Source organism: Prenolepis imparis, unplaced genomic scaffold, assembly GCF_030444845.1.
Source record: "Prenolepis imparis isolate NDT839.2.m4 unplaced genomic scaffold, iyPreImpa1.0 SCAF_5, whole genome shotgun sequence".
NCBI lineage: Eukaryota > Metazoa > Arthropoda > Insecta > Hymenoptera > Formicidae > Prenolepis > Prenolepis imparis.
In genome coordinates, this window is record NW_028141163.1 from 9,361,590 (window position 1) to 9,377,905 (window position 16,316).

General features: G+C 32.7%; 2 protein-coding genes across 10 annotated transcripts in view; one reads left to right on the forward strand and one right to left on the reverse strand.

The window, feature by feature from the left end:
• Positions 1-9,239, reverse strand: part of Mesk2 (misexpression suppressor of KSR 2) — a 34,366-nt gene extending 25,127 nt beyond the window's left edge. Inside the window, exons 1-2 of one of the 8 annotated variants that reach the window (XR_014425423.1) lie at positions 8,918-9,238; positions 3,223-3,596 (exon numbers count right to left, since the gene is read on the reverse strand). Coding sequence is in view for 4 of the 8 variants with exons in the window: in XM_083039034.1 (XP_082895160.1) it covers positions 3,223-3,437 (215 nt within the window). In the remaining 4 variants the exon portion in view is untranslated. Of the gene's footprint in view, positions 1-757; positions 817-3,222; positions 3,597-8,917 lie in introns of those variants that run through there. The other 7 variants (XM_083039034.1, XM_083039032.1, XM_083039033.1 and 4 more) reach the window with 7 other exon arrangements.
• Positions 1-16,316, forward strand: part of Fkbp14 (peptidyl-prolyl cis-trans isomerase Fkb14) — a 172,772-nt gene that overhangs the window by 32,595 nt on the left and 123,861 nt on the right. For both annotated transcript variants that reach the window (XM_083039042.1, XM_083039043.1), the window contains 4 exons: positions 14,002-14,291; positions 14,389-14,467; positions 14,636-14,864; positions 15,042-15,085. In XM_083039042.1, coding sequence (XP_082895168.1) covers positions 14,803-14,864; positions 15,042-15,085 — 106 coding nt within the window. In that variant the 5' untranslated portion in view covers positions 14,002-14,291; positions 14,389-14,467; positions 14,636-14,802. The remainder of the gene's footprint in view (positions 1-14,001; positions 14,292-14,388; positions 14,468-14,635; positions 14,865-15,041; positions 15,086-16,316) is intronic.

A 16,316-nucleotide genomic window follows, 5' to 3' on the forward strand; every position in this document is an offset into this window, starting at 1 on the left:
TCGAGTTAAACTTCGGATTTAAATTAAAGAGTAGTACTTTTCAATTTTAAAATTTTCACGTAATAAAAATGTCATCTATTGTTTTAACTAAAGATATCGAATTTTTAATAATTAAAACATTCAATATATGTAACAGATATTTTAATTCTTGTTATGTTTGAATTCTCATAAATAATTGATAAATATATCTTACAATAATTATGAATTTGCTTATATATTACATAAAAGAATCTTAAATAAAATATAAATGCATAATTAAAATTAGAGAATTATAAAATAAATATATGACGAGAATACAAGTTAAAATCTTTTCACATATTCTAATAATTTAAAGTCAAAGTTTCATTGCAAGTATAACAATGTTGAGCTATGGTGGTTTGATTTTTTAAATTGACCATGATAGACTCGGATGACGATAGCCGGACCCCTCGATTGTTCGCATTTAATCGCCCTTGGTCACTCGAGAAGCCGGTTCCGCAATGCACGCGTTTCCGTCGCGTGCCGTGAAGCGACGCGGACAGTCGCAACTCGAGCGTTGCAAGGACAAAGGAAAACGGCCTATCGCGTGCATGCAACAGAGAAGGTGATAATAACGTGATAGTAACAACTATGAACCAAGCGGTAATGATGACGATGATTGCAGCCACTGCGTAGAGAAAGGGATGCGGGAAGCTGGTGTTATTAGTGAATGCGTGCGAGGCTAGAAGCATGAGGGAAAGAAACGAAATTTTTTGATAGGTGCCATAACGTGACTTACCTTTGGTTCGCTTGCTTTCAGCACGAACTGATAAATAGCAGCGCCTTTAATGTCCGAGCCTAAAATCCGTACTTTTAGTAATTTACTAATCTAAAACGAGATGTATTGGCTTTATAGCCAATTTAATTTGTACAAGGCAAATTTAGATATTTGCAAAAAAATATTCTAAAGTGTTTTACGAAGTCAACGTCTCTAGTTTTGATCTTTTTTTCTTTCTTTGAATCGATATATTTATATGCTCATAGTCAGCTAATTTTTATCTCTATGAATCTGCGTATTTTTTATAAAAGAAAAATTCAGAGAAATATATTCGAGAATTTTTTACTCATTTTATTGACGTGTTATACATGTATTGTGCTCGCGTAATCATTGGATTCCGTGGAGAAAACGAACCGTACTTAATAACAGCAGAGGTTGCTAAAGCTGCTGAGCTATTTGTAGCATGCGCGCAAAGTTGCGAGAAATATTTGGCTTGTGTTAGATTCTGAGATATGTTGAAGTTGTTTAGTTTTCGAACATGTTAGTTTTGACAAATATACATTTAGTACTTTTGGGCAGCATCAAAACGAACAATTGTCATTAGTAATATTAAGATCAAATTGCAAACATTAGTGTAGCTATATAGCATTGACTAGTATATTTTTAATTTTTTAATTTTTTTTATAAAAATATTTTCAGCGAACTTCTATTTTGATACGGTTAACGTTTCGTTGCTAAAGACGGCTATTTTCAATATATATAGCACATATGATTCTTTCAAACATTTGTTTAAATGAAATGAACGTGATTGTATTAATGCGTGTATAAATGTCAAAAAATGTATAAAATTTCAAAAGATAGTTATATTATATTGTAATATATATAAAGAGTATATTATATTAAATATTTATAAAACGTTTTAAAAAATAGATTTTAAAAATATAAAAAAGCAGAATTATAATATTATAACATTTTCTGTAACATTATTTCCACAGAGTACATGAGAGAATTTATATAATGTTCTGAAAAAATTAGGATCTCGAAAGTGGAAGTAGGAAATCACTTGAGAATTTGCTGGTCAACGTTCTGGAATAATGCGAATCGTATGGTCTTATTTTTCATGCGAGTAACGACCCGAGAAAGCTATATTTTACGTATTTGTGGAAAATATTATACTATTCGAATAATATATCTTCAAAACATCAGTCTACCTTTAGATTTATAAATCTTAGAATTTTGCATATTCTGAAGAGAATTTCTTTTATTTTTATTCAAATTTTAGTGCCATTCTATATGTTACTTTTATTTTTATTATAACACAAGTAATCGTATTATATAACATTTTTAAGCCTATTAAAGAGAATATAACTATGTTATTTAATATTTTATATAGTATTTTATATAGAATTTTATATAATATTTATACACGATTTAATAGATCACACTAGAGATGCTTTTAGCCAGCCTATAAACATGCAACGAAAGTTGAGAAAACTGCATCGATAGTGTTACAATTGATTTCATGAAACTTGTTCGCCATAGTAGCTAATAACAAAAGCACTGGAACCATGCCTTGATGTGTGATCTCCGATCTCAAAATGCCCAACTTATTAACAATTTTGCATCACTTTATTGTTGCTTATGCATTCCCGTTTTTAAGCTCAATATCCTTAATGTATATTGACTCAATATAAACGAGATGAGAAATCAAATCTTTCCTATATTATTGAAAATAATCTCCTGGGAACACAAGTTATAATGTACTTCTCTCTTTCTGATTTGCAAAATTTTAACCTCTTTTTCGCGATTAAAAATAACCTAATAAAATAAATAGGTCATATAAAAATATATAATTTTTTCGTAAAGAACGCGACTTTTTTTATAAACAATTAAATTAATAAACTCTAATGCTGAGTTTGCATAACCAATAGTTTGCATAATTTTTCATAAGAGTGTGCTAAGTCAGAAATTATTGATTATTATTGTGATATTTCTAATGCTGTTTCAAAAAAATATTAACTTAATAAACATATTTTATAATAGTATATTTTCTTTTCTTTCTCTCTAAATTTTATTCTTTATTATTTATATAAATTCTATTTTATCTTGTAACAAATATAAAATTATTAATTATTAAAAACTATTTTCTGATACAGTTAAAAAACACAGTAAAATTAAGTCATTGCACAATATAATTAAATTTGAATTTGAAACTTTAATTGTACTAAAATGGTAAAACGACAGAATAATTTAAGCAAATATCAGATTTGCAAATTAATTCTTATTTGCGATGTTTTTAAATAAACTGCATAGAGTCTAATTACATAAACTACATTAATAAACTATCTCAAAGTGCTCAAAAGAATAAAAGAGGGCACTAAATTCGAGATCGAAGAACAGTGATATTATATATCCCGCGACCGTATTCCTACCTGCTGACTGGTTTCTCCCCAATATTTCCGGACAATGTCGTTTAAGCCAATTACCTTGAGACAATCGAGATGCTTTCGCGACGGTCCTCGATCAGCGGGTCCTTCTTTCGGATCTCAACCTTTGGCGAGGCGAAGCTAAAAGCCTTCTTGACAGACTCGAGGACGCTCTGGCCGGTAGTCTGTGTCTGGTCAACGATGGTCGTGCTTTTGTAAACGTCTTCGCCCAGGTCGCCTAACGACCTGTACGAAGCGCCAATACCTGCCGGCATGGCGTGACCTTTCGTTGTTCTGTCTTGTTCGCGATGTCCCTCACCCGACACGACCTTGGTCGTCGTGCTGGTCGAGGATGATTTCCGCCGTCCAGGTAGTTGCCCTCTCGGCGAAGAATCGCCTCGAAGGCGCCTGGAGTTGAGGCGTGACTGCTGCCGCTGATGATAGGCGTGCCCGAAGCCGATATGCCAATATCGCACGTCAAAAAGGCAAACGAACGGCAAAGGAACAAAAGAAAGAAAAACAAAGATAAGGAGATCCTGAGATCCGCAGCGCGATTCGAGGCATCAGCAATCGTTCGATCGTAAATACATAATATCGATTTCTTTGAGAAAGATTTTAATGAAACGATCGCATCAATAACTGTGTGTGATTAATTAATATCTATTAAAAATCAAATTTTTATTCTTTGATTATAAACAGTAATAAGAGCTAATCAGAGTGCAATTGATTTTATAGACGTAAATAATGTCGTGTTCGTTCTATTTTCTATTTTCATTTTTATCAGCAGCTATCAGTATTCATTGCTCATAACAGATAATGGAAGTTTTCCTGAAGGAAATTCTTTCCTTCAGGATAAGTTTTACAGGGTCAGAGAAATGGACAAGTTAAATTGAATGTGTGATTTAATGACAGATACATAATTTCGTTTCTAGCGAAATCTAATTATATCGCATATAAAATAGCAGATTTGTGAATGATTATATATTTTGATAATATTTCTTAGCAAACTATCTAAATTATAATTAATTAAATTTTAATTTCATAAAACATTAATTTTCTCTTTTATTAAAGCAGAATAAATTTAAAACACACATATGATACTTTAATAATATATTTCAATTGTATTATTGATTTTCAATCGATAACTACAAAAACAACAGCAATAAAATTTTATTAGACGCCAAAGTAAATGATTATAGAAGTTGCATAATTATGTATTTTGAAAAAAGTTTTCAGTATCATTATTGTTTATATATCGCCGATTTAATTATTTATTAGTTGAAATTTTCTATTCATTCTCTCTCTCTTTTTCTCTTTTCAATCATTTAATCTTTTTTGCGAGTATCCATTTCATGCAATTACATGTTATTTTCACAAAAATTCACGACAACATATTGCACGATAATTGCATATAAAATCTTGCGAGAAAGAAACTAATTACTACATAAATAGAGTACATAGAAATGATAGCGCAGTTACATTAAATACTTTTTTATATTCTAACTCTCTGCAAAACATATAACTTCTTTGTCCATTGTGCATTTAATATATTTAATATATTTAATATGGTGTAAACAATTGCAATCATGCCTCAATTTAAATATATACGAAATCCAGATTTGTGCATAAATATAAAGAAAAAAAAATATTAAGACGCTCAATCATTAGCACGAATTTCTAGGTACACGAAATCGCGTTCTGTTTGCGAAGATGCATACAGAAATAATTCTAGCATACTCACTGAATAAATCTGCTATTCGTTTGGTTGTCGTTTATCTTTGCAACATTTGCCAAGTCAACACAGATTGAATTTACATCTTTAATAATTTAATATTTAATTTATCTCTTATACATCGTGAAATATACGCGATAATGAACATACATATAATTAATAATTGTAATAGAAATAAATGTATTTTGATATATATTTCTATAAAAATAACCGCGCAAAAATATAGAAATTATAATTAGTTTCAAAAAATCTTTATTTAAAAAAAGAACATCTTTTCAAAATCACTTTTGCTAATAATGTGATATTTGATGAAATATTCATGAAACTATATTTCTAGTTTTTTTGTAGAGAAATAGATCAATTGAGAAATATATAAGCAGAACACGTAGAAGTTTCATGGCGCGGCTGCTGTTTTATAATTAGATTTATCTTATTGCGATTTTGATCGAAAACGTTATTGCCGATGCCTCGCAGAATCGTCCTCGCTAAAATGTAGGAAATGAAGATGCGTGTCACATAATATAATGATCGACATGCACAAAATCCATCTTTGTTGTATATCGAGAGAATCATGCATGGCGCGACATGCCAATTAAACTATTTAATTATACATCTTCGTGAAACATATTAATAAACAGGAAACGTGCGAACAAGAAACAGTATAATCATGTGTGGTGTTTACTTCTTTAGTCAACTATCTTTAACAGCTAATTAAACGCGTGTGAATAAAATAAAAGTCAATAAAATAATTCGAGATTCTCTGAACTATATCAGCTGATTGCGAGATTGACGCGAAATGTGACATAAATTCGTGAGAACAATAGACAAATACATGCAAAAGAGAATGCAAATTCGGTAAATAAATCGGTACGAACGGTGTACGAATTCGTCTGCAAATTTGTCTGCAATTAACATCACTTCGTCGATCCATCGATCAAGAGAGACGCGCATTTATATCTTCTTCTTCTTAGCTTTCTTTCGACATCGTTGATAATAATCGATAAACAAAGAAGTTTAATTCGTTACGTTTAATTCGTATACGCACGCATATACATACATCAAATCTCTCACTATGGGTGTAGCCCGTTGGGTGTAGCCATTGATCTATATGACGTCCGATAAATTGCAATTCGAAAAAAACTGGGTTTATATCTAAAGGTTTTGTTATAACGAATTGCTTCCAAAATTTTTGGATATACACTAAACTAAACCGTTAGTCGCAAAAATAAAATTATTATTCATTTTTGAAGAATCGGGTGATAAAAGGAATACGAATATGTGTATAGCATTAATTTGATAATAATTTATTGCGCTCATGGTCTTTCTATCAATTATAATTTGCGCTAGTTAAAGAAAATAATTTCATAATGCATAATGTATCACGAGATTATTGTTGTCATCATTATTATTGAGCGCCGATTGATTATTACGAGATCAGCATTAAGGCAAAATACTGTAAAGAATTTGCAAACGTAAACAATTGTTTTACGACCAAATTTTCTTACTTAAAAAAATTTAATATTCAATTTAATATTCAATATATAAGAGTGTGTTAAAGAAAAATTAAATTTATAAAAATTTTTGAAAATGGACATTTATTTATATTTGTCCTTGAATTACTATTTTTTTCTAACCTGATGAAATGAATGACTTATATAGCTCTTTATACATATACAATATACAATATATATGTATATGTATAATAAATTACATTAATTATTTAAATAAACTGAAGTAAAACAGGTCGTCAATTTCTTTATAAGACAAAATAATTCACGAAAAATATAAAAGAATTATAACGAATTAATATATGCGCAGGAGAATCTTCTATTTTAATTTATCTCATTTTAAGTCAAGCGCGTATCACTTGAGAAGCAAGCTCTTCAAATATCGATGGCGCCGAGTGCAGCAACTGGATCAGCTGCGAGCTCGATTTGCTTATGGCCTCGCGCCAGCAGACGAGAAATCGATCGATCTGACCAGGACCTTTCCGGGCAAAATATGTATGCATGTCGCTATTGGGGGGGTTTACGCGATGATCACCAATTCGCCGATGAACTTCCGCGCGCGTGTTGTAAAGCGAGTCCCAGGAGAGTCGCGTATTGATTTTTCGCGTAGATACTCGCGTGTAACGTCGGGGTTAACCCCGTTTCTCGACATCTAATTTTTCGTCCAACACTGCCCGACTTGACATCGATTCGAATTGTCCAACTAATTTATTTCATTAAGAAAACTTTAGCATAATAAACAACACAAAATATTTATCCATTAGCTTTATTATTTTTTTCAATATTTCTATTATTGATCGTTTGCAAAATGTCATTAATCAGCTATATAAACGTATGTAGAAATGTTTGTTACATAAAAATTTAGAAGTGCCTATTAATTGAAGAGTATTTTATATATAACTATTACAAAAAATTTGTAATAATTAAAAATTTTGTCTAATGAATTTTTCTGATACCATTTAATTTGTCAGATCAATTTAACAGATAATTATTATAATAATTGCATAAGAAAATATATCTTTAGGCACAAAATTTTCGGTTATCCGGTCTTTTCGAGATTATCACGTTGGACTTATTAATTAAATTTTGTTCTGAAAGCGTGCATTTATAAGACAGTAAGACAGAAAATCATTAAATTGCTGATCTGCTCCTTTTTGTTATTATTCTCTAACGTGACTTCAAATAAGTCTTGAAACGACAAGGCAAAGCTTTATAACGTGCATGCGTTCTCAAGAGGCAGAATCTCTATATTTTATGCTCCACTTTATTATGTGATATTTTCTATCAAAGTTAATATAAAATCACAAAACAGTCAAAGCTGAATTGAACACGTGGCTTTAAAAGTAAATACTAAATTATCGATCAGATGAGAATCTTATCGCGTCTGACAGTTTATTTTCGTATCTTACGACTTTTTTCCGTTCTGCAACTCACACGTAGCATCGATCCAGCACGCTTCGAGCGTCATCGAAGCAGCTGCAAACCGTTACGTCTGCGATCAGATAACGGGTAAAATAATTGTTGATGAGAATTGGGACGCGTAAAATGGTTTCTGTTTATTTCTCTCTTATAAGAAGAGATGTAAAAGTTGTTCTAAGAAAACTGCGAAGGATATATCTTTGATATGAAACAATTCTAATTCTCTTCTAATATTTAACTCGAAACCTTAGGAGACGGAATGTTATGAAATATGTTAAGCAACATTTAAAAATATTAAGAAATTATTATTATTAATGAATATTTTAGTAGTTACTAGACTTTTAATTCACCAATAAAAATGATTGAATCGTGAAAGTTGTCATTACGTAAATATGATCTATATAGATATGGAGTTTCCAGGAAGTCTAAAAGAGCAGGAAATAATTTTATTCACGCACTCAGCTGACAGATATCTCTTCCAAGGTTGTATAAAGTATATGTATGGTATCCATCGAATATTTAAATTTCGGAAAATATAAAGAGAGTTGACAGAAGACAGAAAGAAGGTTGATCCCCCTATATCGCGATACGTAACAGCGCGCCAGCAGTTATGCTAGATCGAGGACTGGCATCGACCACGTACTATTCCGCGACGTCTAGTTTTTCTAGGAACGATCGATCGTCCGGTCTAACCCCGTTTCCCTACCGTCCCGATGGGACCGATCCGCCTAGGAGGCGACGTTCTACCGCGAGATCGTTCGCGCGCGATCGATTTAGCGCGCTAGGTTCGACCTTCGTGGTTGTAGTGCCGTATGACTCAACCGAGTTTGTCACGACGTCACCGACCGTCGTTTGTAGCTTCTGTCAACGGACGACGATGACGAGCGCGGGACATAAACGCGCGCGTGACAATACGCGTGATTATCAAACGCACGATTTCGTAAGCGCGCACACACGGATTATGATGGACGTAGCCTCTGATCGATAGGTCGAAATAGCGAAGTAGATTTCCGAAGGGATGGCAGACGAAGAGGCAGACGAAGAGCCAGGTGAGTGCAGGCGTGTCAAGAAATTCGAAGGTTCGTCCGGAACTCACCTCTTCCTACGCGAGTTCCGCTGCGGGATCCGAGTACCAAAGAAGAGTTGCAGCTTTCACGCAGCCTTTAAACGCGTTTCACCACGAGAACCTCGACCCACCTTACAATCACGGTGAGATCGTCCCGTCTAATGCGCAATCGGAACGATCGTGATCTCTATGCGATTTGACAATCGACCCGCGGAAATCGTATGCTCGACCTTTCGACGTGACGTTACGGGACGTGCGAAGATGGAGCACCACGACGAGACTGACGTTAAACGCACGGTGTACTTAACGATGTCGTACGGTTACTATTGGCCCAAGTGCAGCACGGTTCCAACTACGGACTGGTCAATGGAAATGCGCGTTGCTTTATGCGCGGTGTACACCGGATCGAACCGGTTACGGACAGGCTGTCGACATCTGGTCATGACAAAGCACACCCGTCTTGTTCACCAGTCTTCAGAATTTCCGCTGCGCACGCAGAACACGAAGACTTTGGCTTGCTCTGCCGGTCGATTATCTGGTGAATTTCGAGGTACGATTCCTGAAGTGAAGCTGATGGCTTAACGCGAGGAACCAGCGATTCTCTCACAACCAGTTTCATCGACATGATAGTAAACCGTGATATCTAGCGTTGGTATAATTTAAGTGCGCGTTTATGTTAGAAGATGGTATAGGCATGAATTTTTGTATGCTACAAAAACATTTTGAAAGTATTAATTAATTTAAGAAGGAACTGGTTAAATTACAAACGGTTGAATATACAAGCTATGACAATACAAGCAATTACATCTATATTTAATTTATGATGATATGATGTTAATATATATGATAAAAAATTAATCTTATTGTCGGCATTTTACGTACTTTAAATATATACTTTTTATTAACTTTTTAATTAAATTTTTCTATTTTTAAGTAAATATCGCAATGCAAAATGCTTGACACGCATAGCGCAAGAATTTTCCGGTTGAATGCAGTTTAAATGCGGATATGGTCGATTGCATTTCTATCTAGTATGATGTTGTAATAAATTAGAGTAATATTTAATCGACGATAACGAGCAAGAATAAATAAGTTAAATATAATATAACTTTTTGCATACACATTCGAAAATATATTCACATCAGTGTATGTGCGGATTAATTGTTTTATATTTTGCAATTATTTCGCAACACTAAATGCATTTCCGGAAATTTAATTTTCGAGTATCATTCTTCATCATCTATCCCCATTTATAACTTCCGATTGGCTCTTGTTTACTTCGTCGTTCAAATTAGCCCGCAAGAGCTAGAGAGCTGTCTAAGCAACTGTCTCTCGTAATCGAATCGAGTTGAGTAGCAGAAGAATGGAACAACGGACCGGAAGAGCTCTCGAGTGGGTTTAAGAAGCGCTACATTTTATGGAATTCACTCGGAGTCGAGCGAGAGAGATTAAATGAGAGACGGAGGAAGCTACGATGAGATCTTCACGGATGGAATCGGTGCTCCGGAATTGCGGAACGTGCGCCGAGAGGGGATTTAAAATCGCGAGCCTCTCTATTATCTCTCTCCCTCGACTCCCCTTGACGACACCGCGGAATAAACGAGGACCTCTTCCATTATGTCCATCTCAACGGCTGGATAATCCGTTTCGTGGATTATTGTGGCGGATCTGCCTTATTTATGTTCGGGGGGTTAAAAGGATTTTTTTCACGACACGCGTATTACATAATAATTCAATGAAATGATTTCTATATATCGTTCTGTCATCATTGACATTGTCAAAATTATTATAATTAATAATTGTAAAAATAATAAGCTTTTTAAAAATTATTCTGACATTTCTCTTTTCTATATTTCTGGATCGAATCGATTGCCCATATCTGCCACTGATGATAATAGCTATCCCCAATAAAAATTTAGCCGACATTTGAGATATCCTGTCGCAGTTTTATTTAGCAACAAAATAATAATATTATTATATATATGACTTAATTTTGATGAATTCACTTCTGAATGGTACAATAGTATTTTTGTAGTTTGTTATTCATTCTCGATTACTCATTCTTCGCGATGTTTTTACTTTGAAACAGACATGTGATTTCATGTGAATCCATGTTTTAAAAACTTAATGTTATATTAAGTATAAATATTCCGGCACATTCTATATAAAATATTTAAACTTCAGATACTCGAAAGTCCAACAAGATGAAAAGATAACATTACATACATATTATGTCAAAACACGAGTATTTTCCATTGTATAATAATTCAATAATGCATTGAATTTCCATGTAAAATTTTATTTCTCGTGCAACGATCATTGACACGCAATGATTTTGGGATGAAAACGAATAATAATTATCTCTGACACATCAAACTAAGCTAAGAAAGGTTTGGAAAGAAGGAGGGCGCGAAATATCCGGAGAGACCTGACGTATCTTCCGACGATATCCCTTTACGAATCCCACCGATGTGATGCATCGCACCTAAACGCCCATCCTAAACTACTCTCACCCCACGATCTCCACCTTCGCAGCTCTAACCTTCGGAATCCTCTCTCTCCACCAGATGATATATATTTCCCCGAGTATATTCATCATGAAAATGTATATTTATGTATACTTCCGCTAGCCCGTCGCTCGGTTATACATACATATATATTGTTACCACACGTCACCCCCGCAGGTTTTCGTCGGACTTACCGCTGCCCCGTATACGTCCGCAAAAGGTGCTTTATAATGCGCGCGGAACGTAGCAGACATATTTTCCCGTCTATGTCCCCCCGGTATGTTATATCCCTTCACGACAGAAGAAACCGATCCTTTGTAGAAAAAAAACTCGTCGGGGACGGTATTTAGTCTGTCAACCGCTATGACGAATCGTCACAAGGAAAGCCGGCTTTAGAGCTATGTGGAACGTAGGGTTGTATTCCATTAGAATATTTAGATGGCCGCGCGGAACGCAAAACGTATATTTTATATCTCATGTATAACAAATTATATTCGTAACGAATTCTTGCTGATATATAGCAAAACTTCTCCATTTAATAATAGAAAAGTATAATTGAATATATCAATTAAAAGTAATCAGGTAAAGAAAATATACGATGCGCTTACAATGAAAATATTTACATAATCGCGAGATAGTAAGACAATATTCTCTTTAGTTACCATTACGATCTACCCATGGGATTTTCATCCCAGAGAAACAGGTGCACAGCCAGTCTGGGATACAACGTGTTACGATGCTTTCCCCGTGGGCGCTCTTCGATAAATTCGCCCACAGGATCTTCCTTACGGGACACGAGAGGCGTGCTAGTACGCCATATCAACTGAAGTTCGTTTAAAGTGAAACGAAATTTTAGTGAAAATGCAACACCATAAAATATATATACTAGAGACTCTATCCTCAGAAGCATAATTATAATCTTACAAGATATGGAATGCGTATAGTTCATAGTAAAATAATCGAATCATCGATCGATGGAGTTTTAATTGTTCTATTTATATGCATACATATATATATATATATATATATTTCATTACATACGTTTAATGATATCTTCAAGAGCTTTTAACAAGTACTGTGAATAATTAGTGCTTTATTATCTTCAAATGGTGAAATTACTTTTAAACGTGTAATTCTATTATCACATTAGTACTTTGCATAATTGAATATTATTTAATTATGAAGTAACATCATGGAATTCAATTTTATTGTGTAAAATATCTCAATACTATTCTATTTTACACTTTTTAGATTTTTAAATAATTTTTTTCTTATAGTGATATTTTTCTGGATTATATTCGAACATATAATATAATTATTAAAGTATTATATATATCCGATTATATACTTAAGACAGGGTATCCGGCAATAATCACCGCACTTCTCATGCAGATAGAGCGAATTAAACCGAGTACGAAACTCGTTAATTATTGCGAAAATCGCAAAACGATAGAAAACTTTCTTACTCAATTTAACCCTCTACCCTCTACTTGCACACGATAGATGAAGCGATTATTACCAGACACTTTGTATACATATTTTTATGGAAAACATCTTTTTTTACATAAATAATTAGGATATTTTGGAAATAATTCTTAATATGTTATGCACTTCTTTAACTTCATCTTGTCTATAATTGACATCATCAATGCATTTTTTAAAACTTGATTTGAGCGAATGTTCTTCGCGATTATTTGAATATTTATTTCAAGTTATTGTCGAATTTGTATTTTGCGAATAAAAGCGTTGTCAAGAGAAACATTATAAAATGCAAGAATTTAAATAGTTATGGCGAAACGTTGCAGTATCTAACCGAGCTATCGGTCGCGACGTCGTTTCAAAGTTTCGTGGAAATTTAATATTAATACGCAATTTTGTTCGCTGTCTTGTAGATACGGGTGCACACGTGTCTCCTAGAATCTAATATTTATATAGATATAACAGGGAGATACAAATGACGATAACGTGCTTCTTTCTCGCCTTCTTAAAGTGTAAAAGATATAGTACACGTTGAAACTTTTCCAAGTTTTTCTTATATTATTTATTACTCTCAAACTATATTTCTTTTTAGTTTAAAACAACACATAGATGATCAATAAATAATTATAATTATTAAATATTTAATATACTAGAACAACACAAGCGCGCGCTATGCGCGTGCCATTCTTCGATTTTGTATTAAAAAGAATGATATTAAAAAAATAATAATATAAAGTTTGTTTAAATTCGATTAATATTTTTTCACAGAAATCAGCTGATTAAAGCGTTAATTTGTTAATTAAATTTTAAAATAATAATATGGTAAAAAATTAAAATAGTAATTTGTTGTAAATAATATGTTATAATACCTTATTCTTGATTAATATTTTTTGACAGAAATCAGCTGATAACTGTCAAAAATATTATAACATATTATTTAAAATATATTATTATTTGAATTTTTATAACATATATTACTTAAAAAATTAATTAACAAATTAACGCTTTAATCAGCTGATTTCTGTCAAAAAATATTAAAAAAGTGAAAATTTGCTAATTAAATTTTAAAATAGTAATATGTTATAAAAATTAAAATAGTAATATATTATTTTATTTTATTTGTTGCAGGTAGCGAAGCTGTGCTGCGAGATTCTCGAGTATCGAACGGATGTTGAGAGATTTGTGCGATTATAGTTTTCGCATCGTTTTTCCTTATTATGCAATGTACGCGAAATACGTGTGCGATGTACGCGTCGCGTCGGGAGTGCCGTATAAAGTTTCGCGTGTCGGGAGTGCCGTATAAAGTATTGGACGATCGTAATTATTCGTGTTTTCGGGAGTGTCGTGAGTGCTACCATGGACCAAGAGAGGAGGAGGAGATCCGGGCAGGCATCGGGCGACAGCGGGGCAACTGTAAGGTATGCAAAATGAATATATATTTCTTTTAAGTTAAATAATTTTTGTTATATTTGTTAAATATCTATATGTATATATGTATTTTATTTGTTATTACAGGTAAGAATTAGCAATAAGATAGGAGGAGAAGGAGGCCTAGGGAAGCATCGGGCGACACTGGAGCAACTGTGACAGAGAGGTAAGCAAAATAATTATATAATAACATTTCTTCTAAGAAACATATAATTTTTGTTTAAGTCTCTCTCTCTCTCTCTCTCTCTCTCTCTCTCTCTCTCTCTCTCTCTCTCTATATATATATATATATATATATATATATATATATATATGTATATTTTATTTGTTACAGGTTGCATTGCTAATAAGCTGCGTGCGAGATTCTCGAGTGTCGAACGAACGTTAATTCGTGCGATTCACGCGTCGCGTCGGGAGTGCCGTGTAAAGTTTCGCGTGTCGGGAGTGTAAAGTCGGGCGATCGTAATTATTCGTGCTTTCGCGAGTGTCGTGAGTGCTACCATGGACCAAGAGAGGAGGAGGAGGCCCGGGGAGGCATCGGGCAACAGCGAGGCAACTGTGAGGTATGCAAAAGAAAACATTTTTTCTAAACTGCATTGAAATATTCGACCGTTTTCAGACTTTCAAAACACCCTGTACACACACACACACATACACATACCCTTCCCACTCCCCGCCACACACATACACACACACACACATGTATACCTATACATAATTTGAAAATATTTTGTTTTCAGATCAATGTGCTGTGTACTACAACTCCGCTCGATTGCACGTATCGGTGAGTGAGAAATTGTTTATTTTTTATTTTATAACATTTCTATAGCGGTAATGGGGATGTATGAAGCTGACGTCTTCATTTGTATTATAAGATCCTTTTAACTTAAAATGCCTTTTTTAGAAAGGGATTAATATATTTTTAATAAGAATATCTCTCGAACATATATACGCGAATAGAAGAATCAACAGCATATGTAATGTGATTAAGTTCAATTAAGAAATCTTTTTATTTCTGCTTAAACAATAGAAATCTTATAGTAGTAGTTTATTATAACTTCAACTTTTACAAAGTCAGGAAGTGGAACTTGGTTTACAACAAATTTCCTACTCTCACACATAACCCATCCTTATCATTCAATTCTATCATATCACCTCTATTCCTTTAGATTAAATACATAAATAATTAATATCGCTCTTTATAATGCCTAATTTAATTTAAATCTCTTTTACACAGCCTTTTTACTATATTCAATCTAGCAATAAGCCTCCGAAAATAAATTAGAATATACTAAAAACACATTAAAGTAACTTCATTAATATATATCACAACAATTAATAATTCAACAATTACACATTAAAGTTTATAAATATAGCCTCTTAGATTGCTTCGCATACATCTATACATACATTACTCTTCCTATCTATTATTGTATTATAATATATCAATAGAAATCTTATATAAACTATTATTCATAAAAACAACTCTATCTACATAAGTTATAGAACACGCACGTATATCTTTATCTATTTTTAACATTTAATATCTTTTTCTTCCGCACTTCAAATTATTTCATTTCTTTTGCGTTTCGTCCATAAAATAATCAATTAAATATTCAGAAAAGATACATCTTGAATTTTTCTATTCAAACACATTTTAGATGTTTATGGATATATACTTTATTATATTATTATATTTTTATATATCTACTATATATTTCAAACTGATATTAATTAAATAAATATTAATTATATAATAATTATTAAATAAATAAATAAATGAAATAATTACATAAATATTAATTAAATACATTATTATTACATTTTTTATTTAGTGAAATTTTTAGAATTTGTAGGTGTTTAAAGTTGACTTTATAGTTGAATCGGTGAAAAGATCGTTACCGATACATAAATTCACAGTGCACTGAATTTTCTAAATACTTACAGTTCAAAATTTCTTTGTATCATTGTACATAATTTCACGCAACCCCGTCGTATAGTAATCTTTTATTCTT